Raw genomic sequence first — 25418 nt, 5'->3', positions numbered from 1 at the left:
TAGAGTTGTGCTTCATTTATTGATTTTATACCTACGTATGTCTTCTATATTAATTAATAGTCGCCTTCTCCATCATGGCAGAGGTCTCTGCTGTGCTGGTCAACTGTGAAACCACAGGTATCTTCAAAATAGTTGATGCATTCTTGAGGCACTGAGTCCTTTACTTCTCTGCTTGTCCACAGTAGACAGACTAGAAACATGCAAAAAGACGATAAAATTTGTTGTAAACAATGTTTGATAAAGTAAGATGCAAAAAAATTAGATTCCAGAAATATCAGAGACATGAAGCTTTTCAAAAATAGCGAGGAATTACAAGCTTTGCAATGTCCCAATGTTGACTGCATATGAGGGCCTCCTTCACGCTCGGAAAAAACACTTTTATGCAGCAAGGAATTGAGCAACAGAAAACCGTATCGGAAGTGTTTCATGTCGTTCTACAATTTTCTCATTGACACTTTTCATCTCATTGTAATATTTGAGAAGCTGATTAATTAGGACTAACTATGTACTTAGGCGGAATGAAAAAAAAAAATGTTGTGTATCTCCAAGCGATCGCATACAGCATTACCTTTGTTCGGTCCCGCTACGTGGCCATTTGCATATTTTTAAACTCTGTAAAGTTAGCTAGGTCACCCTGTATAAGCTTCAATTAGGTCTGGTATTTTCTTTTTTATGGCACATCAGCGCCGCGTCAATCTACGCTAAACACGCCAACGAGGCGAAGGAAATCATGATAGCCGTGGCTCTTCAATCTGCAAAAGGCCCACCGCGCATTTTCTCCCGCTCACGCACGGCGGTCAGTGCTTTCTCGTCCGCTCTAGTTTCTAAACACGCAGCCGACATTGTCAACATATCCTTTCGGATTAATATGGGCGAAGAAACTGGAGGTCATAGCATAGCGTGGTTCTCGGCCAACGTGAACGATATAATTAACCAAACAGGATTGCCCCTGTAGCAGAGCCACAGAGAGCATTACAAACACAGCAGGAGGAAATTCCCTCCCCCCCCCCCCCCCCACAAGTCCGAGACTGAACACGGCTCAGGCCTTAAGGCTCCTGCAGACCTTAAGGTTCCTGCAGACGAGATCCTACCTCGCCCCCAGAGCGCTTAGTTGGATGGACTCAACTTCCAGCAGTCGTGCTCCAAATGCGGTCACGCATGCTGCTCCTTCGACCACATGCTCTGGCTGTGCCCGTTCAACGCGGACTCCGAACTTCAACACAAGTCTAAGTGAGACGCCTTGCTGAAAAGCTCGGAATTCATGCACTAACTGCAGGCTGTCCAGAGGACCCACGACGTCGCAGAGAGTCACCACCTCTCTGTCCCGTCGTGGGCGAATTTGGTGCAAACGCCTTCAACCGCGGCAAAGTTCAAGAAGCACGCAATGCACCTAAGCAAAAAGCTAAATCTGGCTTATCTTAAGAAAAAGATAGAAGGCGCCGATAGAAACGGCTTGACTATTCTTCTCGGCCAAAACCCACAAACCAAAGGTTCCCCTACGTTCGATAGTTACCGAGGCAGGTTCGTGGCAGGGTGTTCTTTCCAAATTCCTCCAAGAAAGTTTGAACCCCTTTTCAATTGATGACTCGTTCAGAGTGCGTAATTCAAAGGTTATAATTGACTGTTTCTCTCACGAAGCGTGGTCATTGGAAGCTAAGTTTGCGTTTTCGATTGAAATTACTGACCTGTTTTATTCCATTCCTCAAAGTGATATTTTAGCGACAGTGCAGGACTGTATTGAATTGCCGGGAACTGTGGGCTTCCAAAACGTTGCGGGTGTTTCTATGGAAAATTTTTGAACACTTTTATAGTTTCATTTTTCTGCTAGTTTTGTAAATTTTGAGCGCTGTAGATTTGTCCAGCCCGAGGGAGTGTGCATAGGCTCATGCATCGCGCCAGTGCTGAGTGAATTGTTTTATCTAGTTTGGACCGACGTATTCAAGCGTGCGTTGAAGAGAAACAAATTTAAAAATTTTCTAGCTACTTCGATGACTTTCTGGTTGTCGCGCACATTGATCAAGGTGCTGGGAACGAGGCGGTAGTCCAAAGGACGTTAGCTGTTTTTAAGTCATGCGCTCAACGTCTGACCTTCACCCATGAGCTTAACAACAAGGATAGGCTATAGTTCTCGGATAATCGGTTTTTCTTCAGCGACTTGCGCGTTTGTTATATGTACCTGCCAAGGTCGAAAAAGAAGTAAACTAAATTTTGATTTGGCCCACTCCAGATTAGTAAAGAGAGGGATAGCCAAGACGTGCATACGCGCTGCCCTATACAAGTCCTGCTCACACAAGCTTCATGAAAGTGTACATATACAGGCAGTTCGCCTGATAAAGACAGGGTTCCCTAGGGAACTTGTGGCGTCCGTGACTGAAGGCCTGACAAAAGTGGTTAAAGCTACGATTGAGGGACAAGCTCATGATCGGGCTAGATGCGTGGCACTGCCCTATATCTCACCAGCTGACACACCGCCTTAAAAATGTGGCGGAGAAAGGCAATGTACGAGTTGTGTTCACGGCACCGGATAAACTCGGGAAACTTTGCAAACTTGACAGTGGCTCCACTTGCAGAAGACCACCGTACTCAATTAAACACGAACTGCCTTATGTGGAGCGCAGGAGAAATGTGGCTTACAGAATTCCGCTGTTATGAGGAAGTTGCTACGTCGGCTAAACTGGCCGGCGTATCAACGTTCGTCTAATGGAGCACAAGCTGCTTGTTGAGGCACCATCGGGATGTGGGCACTTGGCGGTACATTGCAAGCGCTGTGAGAAGGAATGCATGCTGCTCTTTGATACGACTCAACTGATTACTTCTAGCACACATCAGAGAGAGCGTGAAATACTCGAGGCCTTCCTTATTCATCGGGAAATACAGGCCTGCGTCAGCAAGCCTACCGTATCTTTGACGGCAAAAGAAATAAAATTCTTGCACAATAAGCTGCCACTGCGCATGCGCTTCAGGGATTGATCTTATAGCACGTTTATTTGTGCATGTATATGTGTCCTCCTGAGAATAGATCCAATTGATGTCTAGCGTTCGGTGTGTCTTTTTCCATGTTCCTGTCCTTGCCCTTGTTTACGCGCTAGTGCAATGTCCCTTTATACTATCACTGTAACACTGAAAAATTCATCAAGCACATAACTCTCTCTACGCAGATTGAATGCGAAAGCATTCAAGGTGAGTCAACTGAATTTTCGAATTGGGCAAAGTCAATTTCGGAGGGGACATACCAAGATTTCGGAGTCAGCCAAGAAAATTCTGGAAGTGGACCAGATTGGTTTTCAACGTGGGTTAACCTAAATGTCGAATTGGGCAAAATCAGTTTTGGGGATAGGCCACCGAAATTTTAGAGGTGGGCCTGGTCGGTTATGAACATGGGTCAATTGAATTTTTGAATTTGGCAAAGTCAATTTTGTGGTGTGGGCCACTCATACTTTGGGGGTTGACCAAATCAATTTTGGCAGTGGGCCAGGTCGGTTTTGAACGTAGGTCCTCAATTTCGGAATTCAGCAGTCACTTTTTTGGGGTGTGGGCCACGGCGTCCGTGAATGTTCACAGTGGGAGTTCGCAGTGCGAGCCGCAGCAGGTTCAGCCCCGGGAACATGACGTCATCACTTGGTCGCGTGGGTTTTGTTACCATGGGATGTGAAATCCTGGCGCTTGGCGCATTTTCCGCCATGTGGGCCATACCCTGCTCCCACACAACAGCTTCCGGTAATCACACTCCCGTCACCCGGCCTTTCATCCTGCTTCGTGCCCTCTTTCTCGAATTGCAATAATACTTCGAGCCCTTCACTTGTGATGCAGACAAATAAAGCAAACTCTCACCCACGATTTGTACCTGCTTAAAGCTTATGATGATGAGGGTGGTGGGTCTGTACTTCCTGCTCGGATCGTATAGGCCGCGTAGTTCGTGTCATCACCTCCTTCGCTTCAGGATTCGCTTTATTATCACCTACATTGCACACACTATGAGAAGGACAAGATATTTGTTTGTTGCGATGTCTTGTTCGCACCAGCGTTCTGCGCACAACCAGTGAACAAGAGAAGGCCAGTCGCTGTTGAATTGCGTGGCAGGGTTCACTTGGCTGAGGAGGATGCGAAATAGACGAAGGCCGCGCACTAGACTAAGACAGAGCTCTGGCTTCGTTTAGCTTCTCGCGCACTGATGGAGCTGGTCTGAGTGAATCTGCGGCTATCCGGCAAGATGAAGCGATGCATCTCACTGTACGTCTCTTGCCGAGTTTTGCCGACGAACGCGACCCGCAAGTTTCAACCCAAATTTTGGAAAACGTGAAGCACACCCGCTGCGCTCACTACAGCATCTACACCTGACGACGCCGCAATCTTCTTCCAGCCTGACAGCACGCATGTCGCAAAGAGATAGTTGATGTAACCCGTAGCTCTGTTACTACGTACTTGAGCTGTGCGTGGGCACGTGCTCTCAGCGGAGAATGTCCCGCCGCCAATCACCATGACGTCGGGCAAAAGAGCTGAAGAAGGCTGTTAAGGTTCATATTGGAACAAATACATCTTAATATCGATGAGATATCAAACCTGTTATGGGTGTCACTGGCACTTTGAGACGCGTTCAATGTACCAGTACTAGCCCATTATATATTGGGCTCGCTCCTAATCTGGAATCTCACTCATTGTCAGAGATATCAGGTATTGCACAGGATATTCACTTTCGGAACGCACTGTCTTTTTACTGGGTAGTCTTACCGTGTCCATCATACTCCAAGTCTGCAACAGCACATGTCTTGTAATCTGTGTAGTAAATTATGCCCTCTTGTGGAGTCATATCTGAAAAAAATTCATAGCAAGACTGCTACAAGTACGTTTACAGAGGGAATCACCCAAATTTATATAGAACAGGCATTTAAAGATGCAGTAAGGACCGAAAGTATTGACCATAACATATCGACTAGTTCACAAGGAAATAATGGAACACTTCTGAACTAGGCTAGCTTACAACAAGTAAAATAGACTTGCACAGCTAAGCAAATGCACAGCATCAGGTAAGGATAGAAAATTTCTCAGACCACAGCTCACAATGAAACTCGACGTTTATGCGATTAGCACTGCAACATCGCAGCGACACACCACAATGCAAACGCCGAAGCTCGCAATATAAGGTGTCTATGCAGATGGCTACTCTCTCGTGCGTCCCACCGGACAGGCTGTGCCATCTAGCGGGGCCAGCATGAAGTCCGCGTGTGATGCATGTGTAAATATATGTTCAGATAAGATTCTAAAGTGTTATATGACGAGGGTTCGATTCCTCCCAGTAGTTCCCGCCCTTGTCGAGGACTGCATGCCTGCCTGTCCGTCTATCTATCTATCTATCTATCTATCTATCTATCTATCTATCTATCTATCTATCTATCTATCTATCTATCTATCTATCTATCTATCTATCTATCTATCTATCTATCTAATCCTTGAAAGTGTAGCGACGTCACTCCCTGCTTCATCTACTACAGTTGTCGCTTCTCAGCCACTGCATCTTATCCAGCCGTCATGCTTACTGATAAACGCATGTGGCGAATGCTCCGTGCTTCGCATTGTTCGAACGCGCCTTATCATCTATCATGTTTGGAAACTTGTTTTGTGCATTTCTTTACTGAAACGACTGCACTATGTTCGAGATTTGCGGCGTTTGCGAAAAGTGGTAAACATGGCTCTTATGCCTTTTTTAGCTATACTATCGACGTCGCTGCTGAGCCTGGTGGAATCTCGTGCCATGAGCTTCATACCGCGGCTCTGATCAGCGCATCATAAGCCACATTTGACCGACACGGCTGTCTACTGTGATCGCTACGAACGGCCCTTGCCGCGACTTCTGGACCACGTGATTCCCCATTCGGTACTCGCTGGCGGTGATCAGCTACAAAAGGCCATGTGGACTGTGCGTCGTTGGGATGTGCGGCATCTGTGAAACGCGCTAAACATCGCTCTTCTGCCTTTTATAGGTGAGTGCAAGTCTATAGCCTTGTAAACTATACCTGAGTGCATGCCGCAAATCCCAAACCCAATGCCTATGATTATATGTGTACAGTATGGGTGCTGACATTGTCCCATATCGAGCACGCATAGGTATTCCCTGCCAACCACTACTGCGTAGCAGTAGTGAAAGGCTTCCTTTACATGCAGCTGCTGGCTTCTTTGCTATGTGTGGCCCGAGAGGGCGGCTGAATGTAGTTATGTTTTTTGTGGCTTGTGTCCTAATCTACTGGGGTGACATTGAAGTCAGTGCCTACCAAAACCAGACAAGGTAAAGTTTTTGTTGGCCCTAAGGATGCCGAATCTGCGCGTGAAAATTTTCAAACGAAAATCAGACGTGAGATGAAATACTTTTTGTTACGAAAAACTGACCTAAATAAACGCCTTTTAGAAGTAGAAGCTTCGCTAGACGATTCTATAGATAATGCCACAGTGTTATCTGAAGAAAAAACAATGTGTCGACGACATCAAAAGCACTCCTTCATCCTTTTCTGGTAGGCGGGATTCGGAATCTAACATAGCTGAACTCGTTGATTATATCAACGATCGTATGCATAGAAAAAAATTTACATTCAATTAGTTTGCCGGGGGCAGAGAAAGAAGACTACGAGACTGCAAAGATAACTTTAAGCTCAAAGTAACGCATATTGAACGTGCACATTGCATCGGGTCTCGCAAGCAAGGGCAGCACTGCTCAGAAATTGTGAAGTTTCTAAATTACAGGACAAAATGCAGTGTTATAGGAGAAAATGCAGTAAGCCCTACGCGCTAAAAAAATCTGAAATCCTTAAAGGTTCGGATATATGAAGACTTTTTACCTCGAATAAAGTTCATGCGCAGGTGGCTGCGCGACTCCGCTCGAGCAGATTGTGAACCCGTTGAAAGATTCAAGCTGTGCTTTGATAAGTTAAAGATAGGCAGGAAACTATATCGATACCAGCACTCTGCGGGCAGGGTGGAGGAATGTATCGAGCGAAATACAAACCCTTGAAACAGTCACCATGCGCAGAGAGACATGCGCAACAACTTTCCATAAATTCCGCCAATTTTCTTAACAAGTAAGATCACCTTGCATACTTCAAACACGCTTGTGGTGGAACGGAAACGAGGTAAATACTGAAGTTAACAATTCAGAGTTACAAATTTCAAATTTTCTCACTGTTTTTCGTAAAGATCTGGTGGATAGAAAAGCAGGCTGTGTCGTAATAGCCATAAGAAAGCATAAAAGGTCAAACTAATTCTTACTGACAGCACTCTTGAAACTTTCTGCTGCATGCTATTTTGCCAGCTGTAAATTTGGTTAATAGAGGATGCTACAGGCCATCCGACCTCCTACCAGATTTTCTGAATAACTATGGTGTAGTTCAGGCTCCGTCCTATCCAAATATAACAAGCCTCCTGTAAGTTTAGCTGGCAGTTTTAAGTTTCAAGGCGTAGAGTGACCTGCTTTGACCACCGCTGCGCTGACCACGCGAATTTGTTAGATTTTGTTGGTCTCTTACAATCTTTTCAGTTGTCTCAACTTATCGAAATCCTGATGCGGGACACCCTACGCTATTCTTAATCTGCTTCTAACAGTACACCCAAACGTTCTATCGTAGACGTACGAGAGTATATCATTCACCATCGGTGTTATACAATGTTCCTATAAAACTCAAACCGTGAACTCGTAATCGCGTAAAAAAAATGATATTATGACTATTCTAAAGCAGATCCGAAGGCTTCAACTTCGAGCTTTTTGGATTCGGCTAGGTTCTTTATGCGTTTCCAACTACCTTAATAGCATTCTTGGGCACTTTTCTCAAAATTTGAAAAAAAAAAGACATAATAGTTTAACACTACAAATGATATACGAATCTTTCTTTAGTGAAAAAACGGTTTCGTTGGAAACATGAAATGCTGCTACGAAAAAATGTGAATGAAATAATGCTGCATTGGGAATAAGATTCCGCCTATTGTTTCCTCTGTTTCTGTTATACAAGTATGCGCGGTTTTTAAAAGTAGGGCTATGTCGCACCTAATCAATGAGCATGTAAAAGGTTTTGTACGCAGCTCTTTGGTCCCCGTTCCTGCGTTGAGCGTCGGCGTGCTTTGGCGTCCCTCAGCGTCCCTCGTAACCGGGCGAACGAGCACATGGAAGGATGAAAGGGCGAACGCGGAGTGCAGTGGGTGTAGAAAGACGGCGAAACCGAAGAGAACGTGAGAAGGAAAGCGGAGGAGGCGGGTATGGCGAAAGCGTGAGGAGAAAACCTAGTGTCGCGCAAGACGGGCTCTGCGACGATGGTGGCTACGAGATGGCGCCAGTGTAGCGCGCGTCAAGCATATGGAAGCAAAGCGCTGGGTGAGCGGAGGTCTCTCTGCGGCGGCTCCTGTGAATCACGCCATCGCGTCACCGACACACTCGCTCTTGCGATCTACCGCTTAGTGAGGCAGTCGAGCTACAATTCGCTCCGTTTGGAACCTGCCGCACGAAACAGAATGCCCGCACCCACCAATATATCTAGAAATGAAAACACTTAAAGAGCTGCGCTAAAATTTTGCATAACGGAATATGGTAACCGTCGGTGAATTTGCTTACTTACTCAGTATTTCTTTATGCTTTCACATGAAATACGTATTATATATTTGACATCTTTGAGTTAATAACATGTATCGTAGCATGGATAAGAAAGCGTTCGTGACAAAAGGGAAATCGCTGGCGACGTGACAATGAAATGAATACTTCAGCTCTAAGAAATAGATGTCAAAGATACAACTAAGGCAGCCTGTTAAGATTTTCACAGGAAGATAAATGCGGAACCGGCACCACTTCTAAATAAAAAAAAGGTTACTGACCTTCTCCTACTGTGAACGTCATCGTTCCTGGTTTTTCTGCTGCTTTCACCTTGAATGGAATTGCTTGGCTGTAAGGAAACAATTATGCAGAATACGTGTCACCATAGAGTAACATATCATTCATAATGATTAAAATGAACCAGTAATGTTCAGGCAGTGATGACCAGCACGTGGTTATGCTATGAAAAGAAGTGTTTCGGCAGTTTCTCACAGGAATCACAAATTAAAGCACGCCCATATATAGCAGAGTAGAATTGTAAGCAAATTGACTAATTGGCTTTACATGCTTTGTAAGATAACATTGAGTAGCAGTTATTGAATACTCGAGAACACTCGAATCTATTTATTGTATAGAACCGCTGATTATTCAAAGTTTTCCTCTATCACGGGATTAAATGAGGCCGAATTATTCACAACACGTTGTCTTCTCCCGCTCACTGTCCCGTAAATCAATTCTTGGGTAATATATTAGCTGGCTAGTCACAAGTACAGACGGCTTTGCTTACCTTTGCAGGAGTGGGAACAATTTATACTTTCCTAATAGAGAATTTAGGACACTGTTGTACTGCAGGAAAGCATCGCGTGCTCTTACAGTTGAATCTCTTCATATGGGCGTTGAGTACTTCTGTACATTTCTACGTCTTGAAATTAGCAGTAAGCAAAAAACACTTCCGTTTAGGAGAAATGCAACAACATATGGCCCATACAATAGCATCTACCAATGCGGCGAGCACATCCTGTGGGGCCGCAAGGAACAGAAAACAGCAGTCTCATGAAAAGTAAGGTAAAAAGATGCATGAGCAATGTTGAGCAGGAAATCTAGTCATATTCTTAGTTCCTTGCCCTTCCGAAATAAGTGAAATAGGTTACACTGTAGCGAAGATTATGTTTAAGTTCGGAAAATGCAGTTGAATATAAACGCATGACTACATTAAATACTGATCACTTTCGCAGATGTCGAGTTTCATTTATTATTGGTGTGAATTATTCGCTTACAATGTTCGCTGCGAAAATACCAATACGGCAAAGGCGACAACTACTACATGGATCTCATTTCTGTGATGTAGTTCTGAATTAGTCTGTGTGCTGCGGCATCACAGGAATGCTATAATCACCTTAGTCCATTTCTTGCTGGTGGACGTATTGGTGGCATCGCATTTTGTCACCTTTTACGCCCTTCAAACTACGAGTACAGCTCCCTACGTTTTACGCTTCTCATCTGTAAAGGTCTCAGACACGTCACCAAGCAAAACTCGCCTCATAAATTGAGCCTAATTAGTTAACACAGCAAAACTTAGTCCTCTCTTAACCTGCTCGACAACCATTGCGGCCATTGTTAAGCAAAGAGCATGAAACCAAGAAACATCGACATAGACTAAACGTACACATAGACACGACCCAGGACATCATGTAGCTTGGAGAAGAGAGAAAAATTGAAAAAAAAAAAATAAGCAGCAAATAATCTAGCAAAAGCGCAGGTGTTACGTCGTATTGCCACCTTCACGGGCACGCGTGATTTATGTGCGCTTGCAGTTCAGGGAAAAGCACCTGAACATTTAAAATTATTGTCATGCAGTGACACAATGGGTCTCTTCTTGCTTGCCTAGCATATCATGTATGCTTGAAGACACGTGAAGAAGCGAAAGAAATTGGTTTTGAATAGACATCATTGTTGACATCATTTGCACGCCAGAATGGGCGCTGCCATAAGGTCAAAAACTACTTGAGGAAAGAAATCAGTGTAACTTCGGATGTAGTAGAGCTACAGTGAAAGAGTATTATTCCTCTCCTGGCAGCAGAGACGTGCAATCTTTTAGAAATCTAGTCGACTGAGCCATGACGCCACTGCAGGCATCGCAACTACCACATACATTGGGCAACATAACAAGAAATGCAACAAAAGAGATAAATATTAGAAATAACAGAAGTGCGCTCACAATTCTAGAAGCTATCACTCCAATAGCATCTAAAGCTTTCAAGTTATTTTAGAAATTTAATGATGAAGAGAAACACAATATATCCGTGTTCCTGAATCATTACTTCAGATAACAAAGTAACAGGTATACCAATTAAGCATACGATAATAGCACATGTCATCATCATCATCATCATCATCATCAGCCTGGCTACGTCCACTGCAGGGCAAAGGCCTCTCCCATACTTCTCCAACTACCCCGGTCATGTCCTAATTGCGGCCATGTTGTCCCTGCACACTTCTGAATCTCATCCGTCACATGTACATGTACAATGACCAAACGAAACGCGATATATCCGTGCTCGTGAATCATTACTTCAGATAACAAAGCAACAGACATGCGGATTAAACATATTATGATACATGTAGAAAACACAACACAGCAAGAATAGTACTTATCGAGAAGATATAAACTTTTCCAAATATAATCGAAGAAAAATTGTTACCAGCAATGTTTACAGAAGGCGGGAATGAGTACCCAATCAAGAATTGTTATAACCCACTATAACACACTAAATCTTAAAAGCTATATAAGCTAAAGGACAGCAGCAACATACAACAGACTTCGAATGTACTTATTGTAGAAATAAAGTTTCGTAAAGGAAAACTAATGATGACAAGGGAGACGCCTCAAGGGACTTTACCATTGGGCATGACAAAGTAACTGAGTGATAAAGGCCCATTCACGACATTCAAAACAATAAGAGTTAAATGTGAACTGATGTAGCGCTTATGATGATAACGCTTATATTAAAAGAACGTATCTTTAAATTGGAAGTACTAAAACACTTCAATACCAGGGTTCATAGGTACATTATACACAATTAAAATTAGGTCATAAGGCTAACAAGAATGTTTTACAGTGGAAAAAGGTTAAAGATATTTGAAGAGTTAAACAAAGATCCGTGGTTTAGTACAGTTCACCAGAATATAAGCAAGCAAAACAATATCGAGAACAAGTTAAAGAAAATAAAAAAGAAGCTTTACATGAAAAATTGGCAAAATTTACAATTCTTCAAATATAAAAGCTCTACAGATCCCACGCATTGTGGGAATCGATGTAAGCGAAGCTTTCTGGGCTGTTTCCTTTTATTGACGATAATTATCGGTTATTCTGACGATGACTGTTTAATTTCGTAACGTTTAGGCCAACACGAGAGCGGCGAGTTGACATAAAACGTTACCTTGCGTGCACCACAGCTTTTTGTCTGCGTAGCACACAGAACACACAAGGGGAGGGGTTTTCTCGAGGCGCTGTTGTGCGCGATTCTTCATAACCTCTGAGAGGGGTGAGCATATTCATTGCCTAACATAGCACATCGCGTCGTTGCAGAAGTATTAAACTTTATTTAAAGTATGGGGCTCTACGGGCTAAAACCACAATAGAAATATGACGCACGCCGTAGTGGCGGACTCGAGATGAACTTTGAAACCATGGTGTTATTTAACGTGTTGCTGAACATCAGTACATGAGGGTTTCTTATTTCACCCCCGTCAAAATGTAGCTGCCGCGGTCGGGATCATGCCTGCAACCACCAGCAACGCCACAGCCGCAAAGGTATTACGATGAGCACACCAGGGTTGAAATGACGTGCGACCGCTTCCGTAGTGTCCCTAGGCCCTACGATACGCTACAATCCCACTCGACTTTTGTACGCCTTGCGCAAGTTGTCCGTTTGACAAATCTGCATGGTGTTCATTTTTCTCAAATAGCAGAAGCGTACCTTATACAGTGCCTTTAGCTTAAATTTATCCCGTTTGCCCGCCACTGCTGTCATGTCCTTACGTCACCTTTTCCTTACAACCCCCCCCCCTCCTATGGGAACTACGAGCGAAGAGTGGCAAGGTTGTTATTCACTCGGTTAGCGATTGCGTCGGTTCTTCCCATTCTCTGCCTCCTCTCTCCCCTCCTCTCTACTATTCTATCTAGCTTCCCTCTGTACCTGTGCCCTAGTATAAAGGTAAGTAAGTGCTGCAATTTATGCAATGCTTTCACGGAGGTCACAGATAATTACAGTTGTCAAGAAGCTAAGGTGGCGACACCCGCAGAGCTCCGGATGACATTGTACGCATTCTACGCGATGCAAATGTCCAAACGAGCATCTCGTGTCGCCTTTTCTCTCTGCCGCGCTCCTGTCATGTATACACAAGCTCTGAACCAGGCCCCGACGCGGTGTGCCAGACAGCAACAGCAGCAGCAGTGGTGGTAAAGTCGAAGAAAGGATGAAATAAAGCTTCACTTTAAAAGTACTACTTGGTGGACACAAGAGCTAGAACTAGAACGAAAAAAATTGTAGCATTACTCAGAAGCAATCGCATTCATAACGGAGAAATAAGTATTCAATTCAAAAGGGCCTAACATTCAGAACACATTTGTAAAACCATGCATAATAGGAAATGCAGAAGATAAAACTGGCATGAATTTGCAATTATTAACAAAAACTAATTTAGCTTCCATATAAATAAATACATGACCAAATGAATCGGAAAGTAATAATAACGGTCATATAAAAATACAATGGCGAAGGAAGAAAATCTCCAGAGCAAATAAATTCCGTCTTAGACCAACAGCACCCTTTGGGAGATGCAGAAATCACAGTCCAAGGAGGAATGCTAATGAGGCAAAAGAACTCCACCAGATTAGTGAAATCACACAGATGACAAACTATTCACTCTGCCTGAACTAGGCGACGAAATAGGGACTTACGAAACTACATAATGCCTGGTCCGGGCCATGTGAAAGCTGTCTTTACTAATCAAATATACAAACTACATAAAATGTCCTACTTATGTCTTGAAATCACTTACATCAAATGTAGATAGTTTTGCAAGGAATTTAATTCCTCGAAAACTCAACTCATTCCAAAAGGAAAATCAGAGTAAAAAAAACGTGTAAGGACATAGAGACCTAATACAAGTAGTTACATATCAAGGAAAGTATTGAAGAAATTATTGAAACATCGAATAGACCATTTATTTAGCAAGCAAATGTCAACAAAATGAATTATTTGAATTCATTTCATAATGCAACTAAAGCAATAGTTTTATAATGGATTACTAGGAGAGCCCTAAAAGCTAATATAGATAAAAAAAATATGCTAATATTGTCATGGGATATTAAGAATGCCTCTAACCTAATAAAACCTACAATAATCAAAAAAGAACGTTGCAGGAAAGCAGTGTTATCAGAATATTACACAACACATTTATAGCGTACTTATACAGCGGACACTTATTTGCGACCGCCGTGGTTGCTCAGTGACTACGGTGTTGGGCTGCTGAGCATGAGGTCGCGGGGTTGAATCCTGGCCACGGCGGCCGCATTTCGATGAGGCGAAATGCGAAACCGCCCGTGTACTTAGATTTAGGTGCACGCTAAAGAACCCCAGATGGTTGAAACTTCGGGAGTCGTCCACTACGGCGTGCCCCATAATCACAAAGTGGTTTTGACTCGTAAAACCCCATAATCTAATCTAACACTCACGTCCGAGTGTAAAAATGGATAAATCTTTAACAATCTAAAAACAGGTTGGCATAAAGGTTCTCTTCTCATTCCAGTCGCGTAGAACCTAGCTATTTCAGATTTTATCAGGTTAACATTAGTATTCATGTTTCCTCGGAGGCGACGCCGAAAGGGAGGGAGGTGTTTGGGGGCGCAATGCCGCAGGTAACGCGAATATGAGCAGCGTGGATTGTGCTGCGACTACGGCGTAGGTCAAAGGTTCAGTCACTGGAGTCCAGTGGTGAATGAAAGTTATAGACTCGGCAAGATTGTCGCGAATGGCTCTCCTGATGGGAGCCACCAGAGATGGATCAGGCTGTCGAGGTACATCGCTGAGAAGACCTGAGAGGGGAGCATTTGTAGTTGGCTCGTCCCCTCCTCACAAAGTCCTTGATATACATTGTCACGTTGTAGTGACGTTGAGAAAAACTTAGTAACAAAAACTGTGAACGCCGAAACTAACTTATTGGTCGAACCTGTGACCAGAAAACAGGCTACAATCACAGGCGCCGATCGTCGAAAATTTAATCTGCGGCCCAAGCGCATCGGCTTTTACTCGTGAGTCATATAATATTGAAGAGAGTAGCGCTACCCCAAGGCTAGCCCTGTCAGGGTTCTGCAGGCAGAACATCGCCGCCTTGGAGTCGCAGAAGATGGCTGCCGGGGTCGCTGGAAGCTCCTCTGCAAGTAGGTCCACAGCAAGGTGGAGTCCCGCTAACTCTGCTGCGGTAGAACTTGCGTGCCCCGGGAGACGGCACAGCTTGTTCTTTCGTAGGGCCGGTGCAACGCAGGCTGCTGTGGATGAGCCAGTCTCCGGTATCACGGATCCGTCAACGAAAATGTGAAGGTGGTCCCCAAGTCTCTCTTGGAGGAGAGAGGCTTCAAGACTGACGGCCCTTCAGGACGGAGGATGCTCAGTATCTCTTCATTGGCTACCGGCACACGTGGGGATCCCGGGCAATGAAGAGGCGGACACTCTGGCAAAAAGTGCCCACCACTCAAGCGTCCCCCTCAGCCCTGCTGTAACGGCCGCAGACTTCTCGATGCACAGGTTGCGCCGGCACATCATCGCCTGCCACCCGGACAAACGGGTATCCCTGGGCCGGCCTCCACGGCCTCTTCCACAGCACGGTCTCCTACGAAGGGATGCCTCGTTGCTGCTCCGACTGCGAGTTGGCTGCTACTGGACGGCAGCCCGCCGGCACCGGCTTGGGAAAGCCACCTCGCCAGCCTGTGCCTCCTGTGGTGAACCAGAGCTCTCGAGCACCTCCTGCTGGCCTGCCCGGCTCACCTGCAGCATCGCGGTGAGCCGGGCATGGGAGCCGCCTGGGGCTCCCATGTTCACGACAGGAAGATATCCTCTTCCCCTGTCGTAATCAGCTACCAGCCTTCCTAAGCGTCGTCGAGTACCTCGACTCTTCGGGGCTCTCGGCGAGACTATAGGACATTTATACAAAGACGGATGGCCTAACGGCCATCCCGCCACCTCGGGCTTCCTGATCGGCCACTACTTCGCTTCCATCTCTACGACCTTCTACCTTTCTCCCTCCTACCCTCTCTCTCTCTTTTAACCCCCTCCCCTGCACCCTGCTGGCGCTGAGCCGTGCTCCCGCATGGGTTGCAGAAATAGCGCTAGCCTTTTCCCCTTCCCCACAAGAACCACTTCTCTCTCATCTAATATTCCACAATAATCGCTGGTGCCCGCATGTCTTCATGAAATTACTATACAATTTGCGCCACGCATACAAGCAGATTACACAAGCTTCGGAGACAACAGACAAAGGAAAGGACCATCGATAACGTCGACAAATTTGCGATACATGCAGGCACGCACTGCATTGAGTGATCACGTTTAACACTTGTTAGCTGATGTAAAGCGGTCACTCGAAAAAAGATAACTAGCTACACGGGTCAATATGAAAAACGATAAATTATCAGAGGGGCTGAAGGCAATTGTCGGGCGCTAGAGATTGTCAGCAGGTGAGACAGCGCTGCGTGCAAGCAACTTCTGTCTACGCAGTTCATTGAAGCTCTGGCAGTGTGTGACGACGGCCGTGACAAAACTATGGTTCGCGCAAGAAGCATTTGCAATGAATCTTCCCTGATGTTTTAGGACGTATTTGGTCTTCTCCTCTTCGCTCAGGGAGGAATTCACTCAGCCTCAAACCTGCATAACATTCTCTGCGTAACTTACGTAGATATCGCCAGGTTTCTGAGCGCGTTGGCCTGAGCACTGTTCCCCACGGAGTTCTCACAAAGCCGGGCGGCCGAAGGCTTCCACGAATTCCGTCTAAAACGTGAACCGGGTTTCGATGTCACTCTCATGATTGCGGAAGCTAAGGTTCGCAAAGTCAGTAAGATAAAATAACACGCTATTTAGCTTCGTCTGGTCATCCCACTTTATGTAGGCTTTGACGTTTTCATGAAAGCCAAAGTCAACGTCAGTCTCGCCTGTTACACTGAAGAGAGGGGGGATCCTGCTGCCGGTGGAAAGCACTACAGGGAACCGAAGCGAGGGTGGTTTTTGGCTGATTGTTGGTAGAATCGGTCATTGTGGTTGTTGAAGCAGTAGGCAATGTGGAACTGCGAAATTCCCGGTCGAAGCTGGAACTTCTTCCCGAACAAACGCTTTCATTTCTGCAAGCAGCGCTGACTGGTCAGAAATGGCAGCCGAACCTGCAATGTGCTCTTCGCGCTGTGAAGGGCGACGTGTAAACTAGCACTGCCTGCTTAGTTCCTCGTAGCTTTGCCATAAAGTGACAATATCAGTCACGGGCTGAGGATTCTTTGCGAGTAGCATGTTTAAAGCATCGTCAGGGTCCCTGTGGTGAGGCACACCCGAGAACATGACTGACAGAGGAGGCGTTTGCTGTAATGGAGTATGAGGTGTTTCCTGGGATGCGTCTTCAGACACGGTTGAGCGTAGGGTACGGGATCGAAGTTGCAGCATTGACGTTGTAGATGAAGTACGGTCCGCCACTTGTAAACGTGTTCATTAATCAGCACCGCTTGGGCCGACCGTCCAAGCTGGGCACCGTCTCTCAGCACGAGCGGCGTTCCCCGTGCAAAAGCGCTGGAGAGATTGACCCAGCAGAAAGCGTTGTAGAGGATGGCCCACTATAGCTTTCCTTTTCCTTGTTACATAGCGTACTTCGGCGTGGTCGCTAGCTGACCCATAACGCGACCCCGAGCTGATGTGAATATAGTTCAATGCCAATAAACGAATACAGTATGGTTTAGCACGGTGTCTTAATACAATCTCTTGAGCCTCTCTTTTTTGACACCGTGGTTTGAGCTGTTACTGAACTTTGTCAGTTATGCTAAGCTTCGTAAAAAAATTATACAACAAATAACACTCTGTTTGCAGGAACGTGAGTAAAATGCCTTTGCCTACACTTATTATCAGCTTTTGTCTGTTTTGGCACTTCCAACGCATGAAAAAGAAAAAAAGTTCACAAAAACCAGCCTTAAACCTCATGCGCAATTGTCTTCTTCCGTTGTTAATGGCGCGGTTGTTAACGATGGTCCATTCCTCACTTGTCGAAATTCCAATTTTCCCCATATACATACCCCAACGATGGAAACAGCCAGAGATATGTGGTAGTCTTTGCATCGGGGTCGATCTCCAGTTGCCTGGCAGCCAGGCAAACAAGATCAGGGGCATTTGGCGAGCCCGAGATGGCAACGGCGTACGGAAAGCTGGAAAACACCTGCAGTGAATGGAGCAAGTTTGCAAGCCACAGAAAGCTCAGGTGTATTTCATGGCAGACGAGCTTGTAACTGGTGGTCTAAGTTGACCACGAACAGAATGAGAGGTTTGAAAGTTTGCTAATATTTTTATCTGCGAATACGAATCTAAGATAACGCTCTCACATAAGTGCAGGAAAATACACTTTGAAATTTATTATACACAAATAACCAATGAATATTTGATGTTTAATGGCGCAAGGGCCAGATGTGGCCAAAGAGCGCTGCACAAATAACCAAGCTTCACGAGATAACGAATGTTATCTCGTCAATATAGCCTAAAGGCAATGCAGAATACTGCCCAGAAATGGACGATGTACAGTGACATTTTGTAGTATAATGTTAGCGTTGTGGCCTCGAATCATGACTCATATCTACGGGGCAGGTTTTTTACACTGATGGGGATTTACATTACCACAAAACGAATAAAAAGAATAAAAACACAAGATCCACAAAATTTTGTTATGCACACTTAACAGAAAAAACTGTGCATTTGTATAGTTCTCCCTATAAAAATGCTAAATTGGAAGCTAGACATAAACAATGACACGACATTCCAAGCTCGATAACTTGCCGGTCACTTTCACTAACCTATGCAGATACGCTAGAATGTACATGAACCTGGTACTTAACACGCACCGAAGGACACTGTTGCATATTGTGAAAGACTGCGGGACCCCCTCGGTTTTCTGACAACTTCGAGAGTGCAAGTCTGGCCTTCGTTTCCTGTTGTCCCGGCACACAGGCGCCATTATCATAAAACTACATGCCCGAGCCTCCCTTAGCGTAGAGGAAATGATGATGATTTAAGAACAGTGTCCTTAAAAATATCTTCTTATTATTGTCAATTGAGCAATGCTCATTTCTTGATCAATTATTAGAAATGTTTTTCCTGATAGCGGATTACTTGCAGTTCTGCCCTATAGCGACAACATGACAATAGCGGCAAAGAAGGAGTCACAAATGGCCGCCGAGCGAGGAACGTTATACTAATAAGAGAAGCTGCGTTCTCGGAGCAACAGGATAGCTCATATTAAAAGGCAGTTTTTGCCGCAGTCCCTATCGTGAATCAGTAAAGCCCTGGCAGCTCTATGACGTCGTACCCTTCTTTTTTTTGCAAAACGGACTGACGATTATGTGATATGAAAGGCGAAATCCCATTCCTTAATCCATTCGATGTATGTTTGGTATGCCCATGAGCTAAACACACTTTAGTAATGTTCGCTACATAAATGCTTCAGTCATGGCTTTGAGAGAAGCTGAAATATAAAGATATTTACCGAGCAATTATAGAACAAATACTAGCGAAGTAGACTACCGAGGTGAACTGTTCGTGAAGAAATGAAAGCGGGCCGACAGCTTTTATGTATTTGGAGACTTGTGCCCTTGTTATACAAAAATTGGCTTTTGGGATTATAGGTTTCCTAGCCGCAATTAGGTAACGAGGTGCGCTCTAGTGAAGGACTCCGGATTAAATTTTACCACCTAGGCTTCTTTACGTGCACGCAATGCTGGTACATGGGCATTTTTTTGACGTCACCGGACGCATCAAAATGCGTCCGTTGACGTCACGATTGGACCCTGCGGCTTCATGTTTAATAGCGCAATGCCATAGCCACTAAACCTTTGTGCCGGGTTTAGTGAGGTTTTTTTATAAATCAAAAAGACATAGCATCCCTCATTATACCAGTTGGGACACCGCACATATCGCGTGATAGCCATGGCGCAAAAAAACCTATGCGTTATACTATACATTCTCTACGCGAGTCCTGCCCCCCAATAAAGAGCAATAATTCCTAGGACGCCAAATGTAGGAGCATATGTAGGATTTTAGGAAATCTAGAACAGGCAGTCATGTACGACGAGTCCTGAAGGTTCTTTGACGATTTACATTCTATGAGAGTGGGTAACCGTCTCATGTGAAGGAACAGGCAAGCATACAAGTCGAGTCTTCCAGTTCTACTCATTTCTGTGAATTTTGGGACATCACCAGTGAATTGCTGTTTCCGGCTTAGTTGCGATGGACACGCAGCCTCACACGCGGCCGCCGAACTCTGCAGTGCCCGCGGCGGCTGCCTCCAAGAAGCCCAACGGCACCGCGAGTGGCACCACGCCCTACTATGTCAGCAGTGAAGAACTTTGTGACGACATGTTCGAGCTGGTGCGCAGTCTTAAAGCAAAGAGAAAGTTCCTGAGCACAACTTCGAATTCGAGAGCGTACAGCATGAGGTCTTTGCGGAATACTGAGTCACTCACCATCGTTCTCGCGTTAGGTCTCGCCACTGACAACATAAGACGCCTGAACAGGCAAGCCATTTCTGTACTTAGAGCCGCCGGTTCCGAACGCAAGGACATCAGAATGAACGCCCTTAAGAATGCCCTAGCAGTTTACGTGGAACATGCGGACGCCTTGGATTCTTTGCGGAAAATCACGGAACTTGACGAGATTGAAGTCCGCCCTCATATTCCTTGAGGCAAGGAAGCCACCACTTGCGTAATTTACGATGTTGACGACACCACTGCCAGCACCGATCTGTCAGTCCTAATCAAGTCAGAAACTGGAAACAGCGTCATCGCAAACGCGTTTCGTCTCGGCGCGTCAGGGTGTGTAAAGATTATATTTGTGGACTAATAGCTCCCATCACATATAAAAGCAGCCAGTTTTCACACGCAGTTCGCCTCATTGTACCAAGACTACTGCGCTGGAAGTGAGTGAAATTAGGTCTTGTGAGCAGCGTGCGCGTGTTCTCTATGTGTGTTCTCCCGTGTGTTCTCTATCTACTGGGCCCCACACTATCAACACGTGCGAGGCCAATGTGTTGAAGCGCACAAATTGCAGCGCGTCTCACGATGCATTCTCGAAGGGCTGCCCCTTGATCCAACAGTACATTGCAATATTGAATAAAAATGGCTAGAGAACACCACTTCTAGCGGCCGCATCTATTAAACAACGACGATCACGTAGTCTACGTCGTTCGAAAACCTACAAAGCCTCGGTACCACCCAAGCCACGTCCAACATCACCACGGTACGGCGACGATGGTATCACGCGCATAGCAGATGATGAAGCGATGATGAGAGTCCGATGTCTAAGTTAGAATGACGACGGTAGAATGACCGCGAGGGAACAACGACGGTTTTATGGCAACGAATGCATGTCATCGACTGTCTGGCGACGACGTAATGACAATGATGGCATCACAAAATTAGGAGGTCAATGAGATAACAACTTGTGCATTAACAACTGCATGACGGCGACCGTATCATAAAGCCTGTATAAAGAGGATGGTGTGACGGTGTCGGGATGAGGGGCGTAACATACCGAAACTGGACTGAGAAAAATAGCAGAACCACGAAGGCTTGACGACGACGGTGTCACAATATATACATCATAGGGACTGTCTGATGACGACGATGGCATGATAATCGTGGCACAATCCCAATTGAATGGCGAAGTGGGATTAAATACAAGCGTAAGGAAATGTTGATGTTGATGAACCGGCGAAGGTGGAATCACGACAGCGGCAGGGATGGTGACAATGAGATGAGGTTACTTAAATGATGACGATGGTAGAATGATATCATGACGACGACGGCACGATATCAATGGTATAGCAACGCTTGTGTGACGACGATGGCATGAGGAGTTGATGACAAGCAAGAATGACGATAATGGAATAATCAGGAGGGCATCACGATGATAGTATGACAACGATTGCGCGACGACTGTATAAGGAAGAGCGCGTTACTATGAACGCCAACGGAGCACCACATGATAAAGCTGGAATGATGACGATGCAACACCCACGACGACATCCGGACCATGAGCACATACGGGTACTAGCCCTAGCTGCAGCTTTGTCCTGATAGGAGTCGCGACGAGGACGGCATGACGAGAGTCGCATCGCACAGTGGAATGACGATTATGGAAGACCGCGATGGCATGAACACCACGAGCACATACCGGGTGACTCACGCTGTAGACCCCTTTGGTCACTGAGTTGGCATAAATGCATATATGCATGCATGGCATAGCATAGCATAGCATCGATGGATGGATGGATGGATGGATGGATGGATGGATGGATGGATGGATGGATGTATGGATGGATGGATGGACGGACGGACGGACGGACGGATGGCCCCAAAACAGCTGATGTAAACAAAGCATGGTATTATCATTCAAATGCTGGCAACGCCCATCTCACAATGAATGACACGTCATAGCAATTAGTATCTAAGCAACGCATCGAGACGCCCTATAGCCAAATTCGTTACTTGTGTGTAGCTGACTTCTTTATTTTCGGTCACCGAGATCGCGTTCGTAGTTCAACTATCCTCGCTTTTTGAGCGTTGTAGACACATTCTGATCATTTCGCTACTTTCTCCACACTGGGGTGCTTTCGATGCCAACTTTTTTTCTTTTTTTTTCTGTAGACGACTTTTTCCATTTTCGGTTGCCGGCTCCTTCAATTCTTATTTTTTTTAGTTCTGCTTGGCTGTCCTGGCACCTACACAGTGATCTGCACACTTTCTAGAGGCATATAAATGCTTGCTCACATAACTAATGTAACATGATCAGTTCCACATGCACAATGATCGAAGCTGCCTGTTCGGGTGCATGCCCGGTGACACATGCCCAGGTGAATATATCCCGTGGCCCACGTTGTCTCCGTGCACTTACCCAATACCATAGGCCAAATGGTTCAAATTGGCGCGAATAGTTTGAAAAGGACATCATAACAAAAAGGTATGACTTTGCCAAACAGTTCTAAATTTATTAATGTGGGCTGAGGCTGTTTGAATCAGAATATCAGTTTTTATGATTTGTCTTCCTTCGATAGCGTCTTTCCTTACCTTTCCAAACAATGTCGTCGAGTCTCCCTTCTGTGCTAATCTTTCGTCACCTAATGGCAACCTGTGTTTGGCACAAGTGTTGAATTTTGCTTTTGCGACGTTTCTTTTTTTATGTGGTGCATCTTAAAGTCATTACGGAGGTCTGTAGCTACCATGGGCCCTCATTTTATTTATTTATGGTGACGCGCGCTCATGGAAGAGTTGGCTGGGTCCATCAAAGACAAATCTTGTGCTTTTTTCAGTGCTCCTCATGGGGAGAACGCAAACACTGACACGAAAGCGCAAGTATTATGACACCGCTACTATTCAGGCATGCTAAAGTATCTAGCGGCCACTCGGGCATGTGCGTGGGTATTCATAGACTCGCGTTGGTTAAAAAAAGCCCTTCAAATGAAAAGCGCTAACAGAACTGCGAAGAAATGACTGGTGAAAGAAAGAAAAACTACAGTAATGTTCACCCCGAAAGAGGCTGTGATTCTGGGATGTTTGGCAATATCAAAAAGTTTGACACCCCTGTATTTGCATTTTTCTGAGACCGCTATTTTAGGACATTTTCTAGAGTTTTCCGAAAGCTGTAGGCGAATGAGAACTACACTTTCTAAACATTCGAGCTGTAATCTATCTGAAATATAACATGATGATGATTACCCCCACCCCAAAGGTCGTCTAGTAGACAACTAAGTACGCCATAGTAACTGTGGCGCTCCTTAGCGAAAAAAATAGCGAAAATACTTTTTGCCTCTTTTATTACGTGCCTACATCGTTCTTGTTAGTCGCGTACCAAAGGCGTTCCTTTTGTGAAATTGTAAAACTCTTAGTCTGATAGTTATGGCAAAAAGATGCAAAGAATGAAAAATAAAAACAAAAAACGGACATGCTTTTAACAATTTTGCGCATATAGACAGCCTGGCTCTAACTGGTACCATGTAAAAGTACACCCTTGTTAATAACTGCAATGACTGCAATTCTTCTATATCACCTTTCAAAATTTCACCCCACCTTAACTATACTCAGAAATGTTGCCCATTGCCCCATTGGCAATTTAAGTTCGCTGCAGCGCCCCTGCCTAACACATTGCACAGTGTTTTTAAAGATTACGCGTCAAAAGGCGGCCTATATTTCAATAACTTCCATTTATCAACATCGGGAGGGCATGCCCTTTTCTAACAACAATATTTGCGGCACTAATACGCAGCTTTCCTTCTACTCTAAAGCAATCTTGCCAACCAACGACCATTGATATTAGTAAAACTTCCGCACGCATGACAACCAAGGAGGGGAAGAGATAGCAAGAACTTACGTTGCTCTGAGTTTGCTCACCAGTTTGCTCTGAGCAGACAATTTTTCTGCGGCACATGAGCACGTAACGTTTAGACGCAGCTCACCAGTAGCAGAAAACTTCGAAGAGCATACTCACATACAAAACATCGTTTTCAAATAAAGCTATGACATTTCCAACAACATTCCCGCTGCCAATTTGACTTGCTATATATGGCGTGTTGAGCTGCCACAGGACCGCTCTACAAGTGCCATCACAGACGCTTCATATTTTTCATTTTTTCGCCACATCATCTCTAAACGGCCCATTGTTCGGAAAACATCGTGCAACATTCATGAAATCCTAGAACGACCCCAAATTTGTAATTTTTTTCTGAGAATCAGGAGATTTTACAGGTATGGTTATATCAGTGTATTTTTCCGCGCCAAAATGCTACTATAACGCAGCAAAAAAATTACGGCTATGTGCCGCAAATACTCATTGTAATTAAACCAACTGGAAGCTGCTACGTGGCAGGTGTTGAAAACGGGCATACTTCGGAAATATCGTATTTAGAAAACGCAGCCAGTCGAGTGATGCTGGTTCAGTGTGGCGACGTAACAGGCAGCTGAAGGTGCACTTTACAAAATTCGTCGACATGATCCCAGTCGCTCCTAACGCACAGACATTGCATGAATGTGATCAAGTGTGGTCGACCTTGTGCCCACGTGTTAGGGAATACTATTGTTTGACACGAGTGAAAGCTCACCTTGTACGTGTCCGCAGCCACTCTCGGCAGCTTCCGTGGTCCTCCTGGTGCGTCTAAAGCTCCAGAGGTCATAGAAACCCGTAACGCGACTAACCAAGTGAGCAACGCGGCACGCTTCATCGCAGAACCGTCCTGTGTATGAACGCACAACCTATCCCGTCTCCTCTCACTGCCACTCGCGCGGCCTAGGACAGACTAGCAAAATATTATTCGCAAAAGCACTAAGTGTGGCATAATTGTTCTGTTATTTCGGTTTCTTTAATTTTCTGCACATGGTCTGCAGTTTATGCGTAGTTCTCGAAGTATGTTGCCAGGGGGAACAAATTATATATATATATCTATATATATACTTTGTTCCCCCTGGCACAATAATACTTTCTGTTTATGCGACTGTCACTCAAAGCTCCCCGCTATAATCGACGCAGACGACTGTATGCTTGCTTTGCAAGCGCAGCTGTAGCAACGA

The 25418-nt window shown here is 45.0% G+C and overlaps 1 protein-coding gene across 1 annotated transcript; it reads right to left on the bottom strand.

Annotated features, from left to right (window-relative positions):
• On the bottom strand, positions 1 to 25135 carry LOC129382366 (uncharacterized). The gene is made up of 5 exons (XM_055066250.1): positions 24953 to 25135; positions 17892 to 18031; positions 8845 to 8912; positions 4729 to 4809; positions 1 to 190 (listed from the first exon to the last, which is right to left on the bottom strand). The coding sequence occupies exons 1-5, from the start codon at positions 25070 to 25072 to the stop codon at positions 54 to 56; spliced, it is 546 nt and encodes a 181-aa protein (XP_054922225.1). The 5' UTR covers positions 25073 to 25135; the 3' UTR covers positions 1 to 53.
• Positions 25136 to 25418: the final 283 nt, after the last annotated feature.

The sequence above is a fragment of the Dermacentor andersoni genome, chromosome 6 (genome assembly GCF_023375885.2).
Source record: "Dermacentor andersoni chromosome 6, qqDerAnde1_hic_scaffold, whole genome shotgun sequence".
Lineage (NCBI taxonomy): Eukaryota > Metazoa > Arthropoda > Arachnida > Ixodida > Ixodidae > Dermacentor > Dermacentor andersoni.
Note: the sequence above shows the minus strand (reverse complement) of the source record. Positions and strands in the feature narration are given on the sequence as shown.

What these genes read in the sequence shown, in the direction of transcription:
- LOC129382366 (XM_055066250.1), bottom strand. Translation starts at nt 25,072, where the DNA reads ATGAAGCGTGCCGCGTTGCTCACTTGGTTAGTCGCGTTACGGGTTTCT. An exon ending in TGGCTGTTTCCATCGTTGGG is followed by an intron (nt 8,913 to 17,891) that starts GTATGTATATGG and finishes GTTTCCTTACAG; the next exon opens with CCAAGCAATTCCATTCAAGG. An exon ending in CTTGGAGTATGATGGACACG is followed by an intron (nt 191 to 4,728) that starts GTAAGACTACCC and finishes GCATGTTTCTAG; the next exon opens with TCTGTCTACTGTGGACAAGC.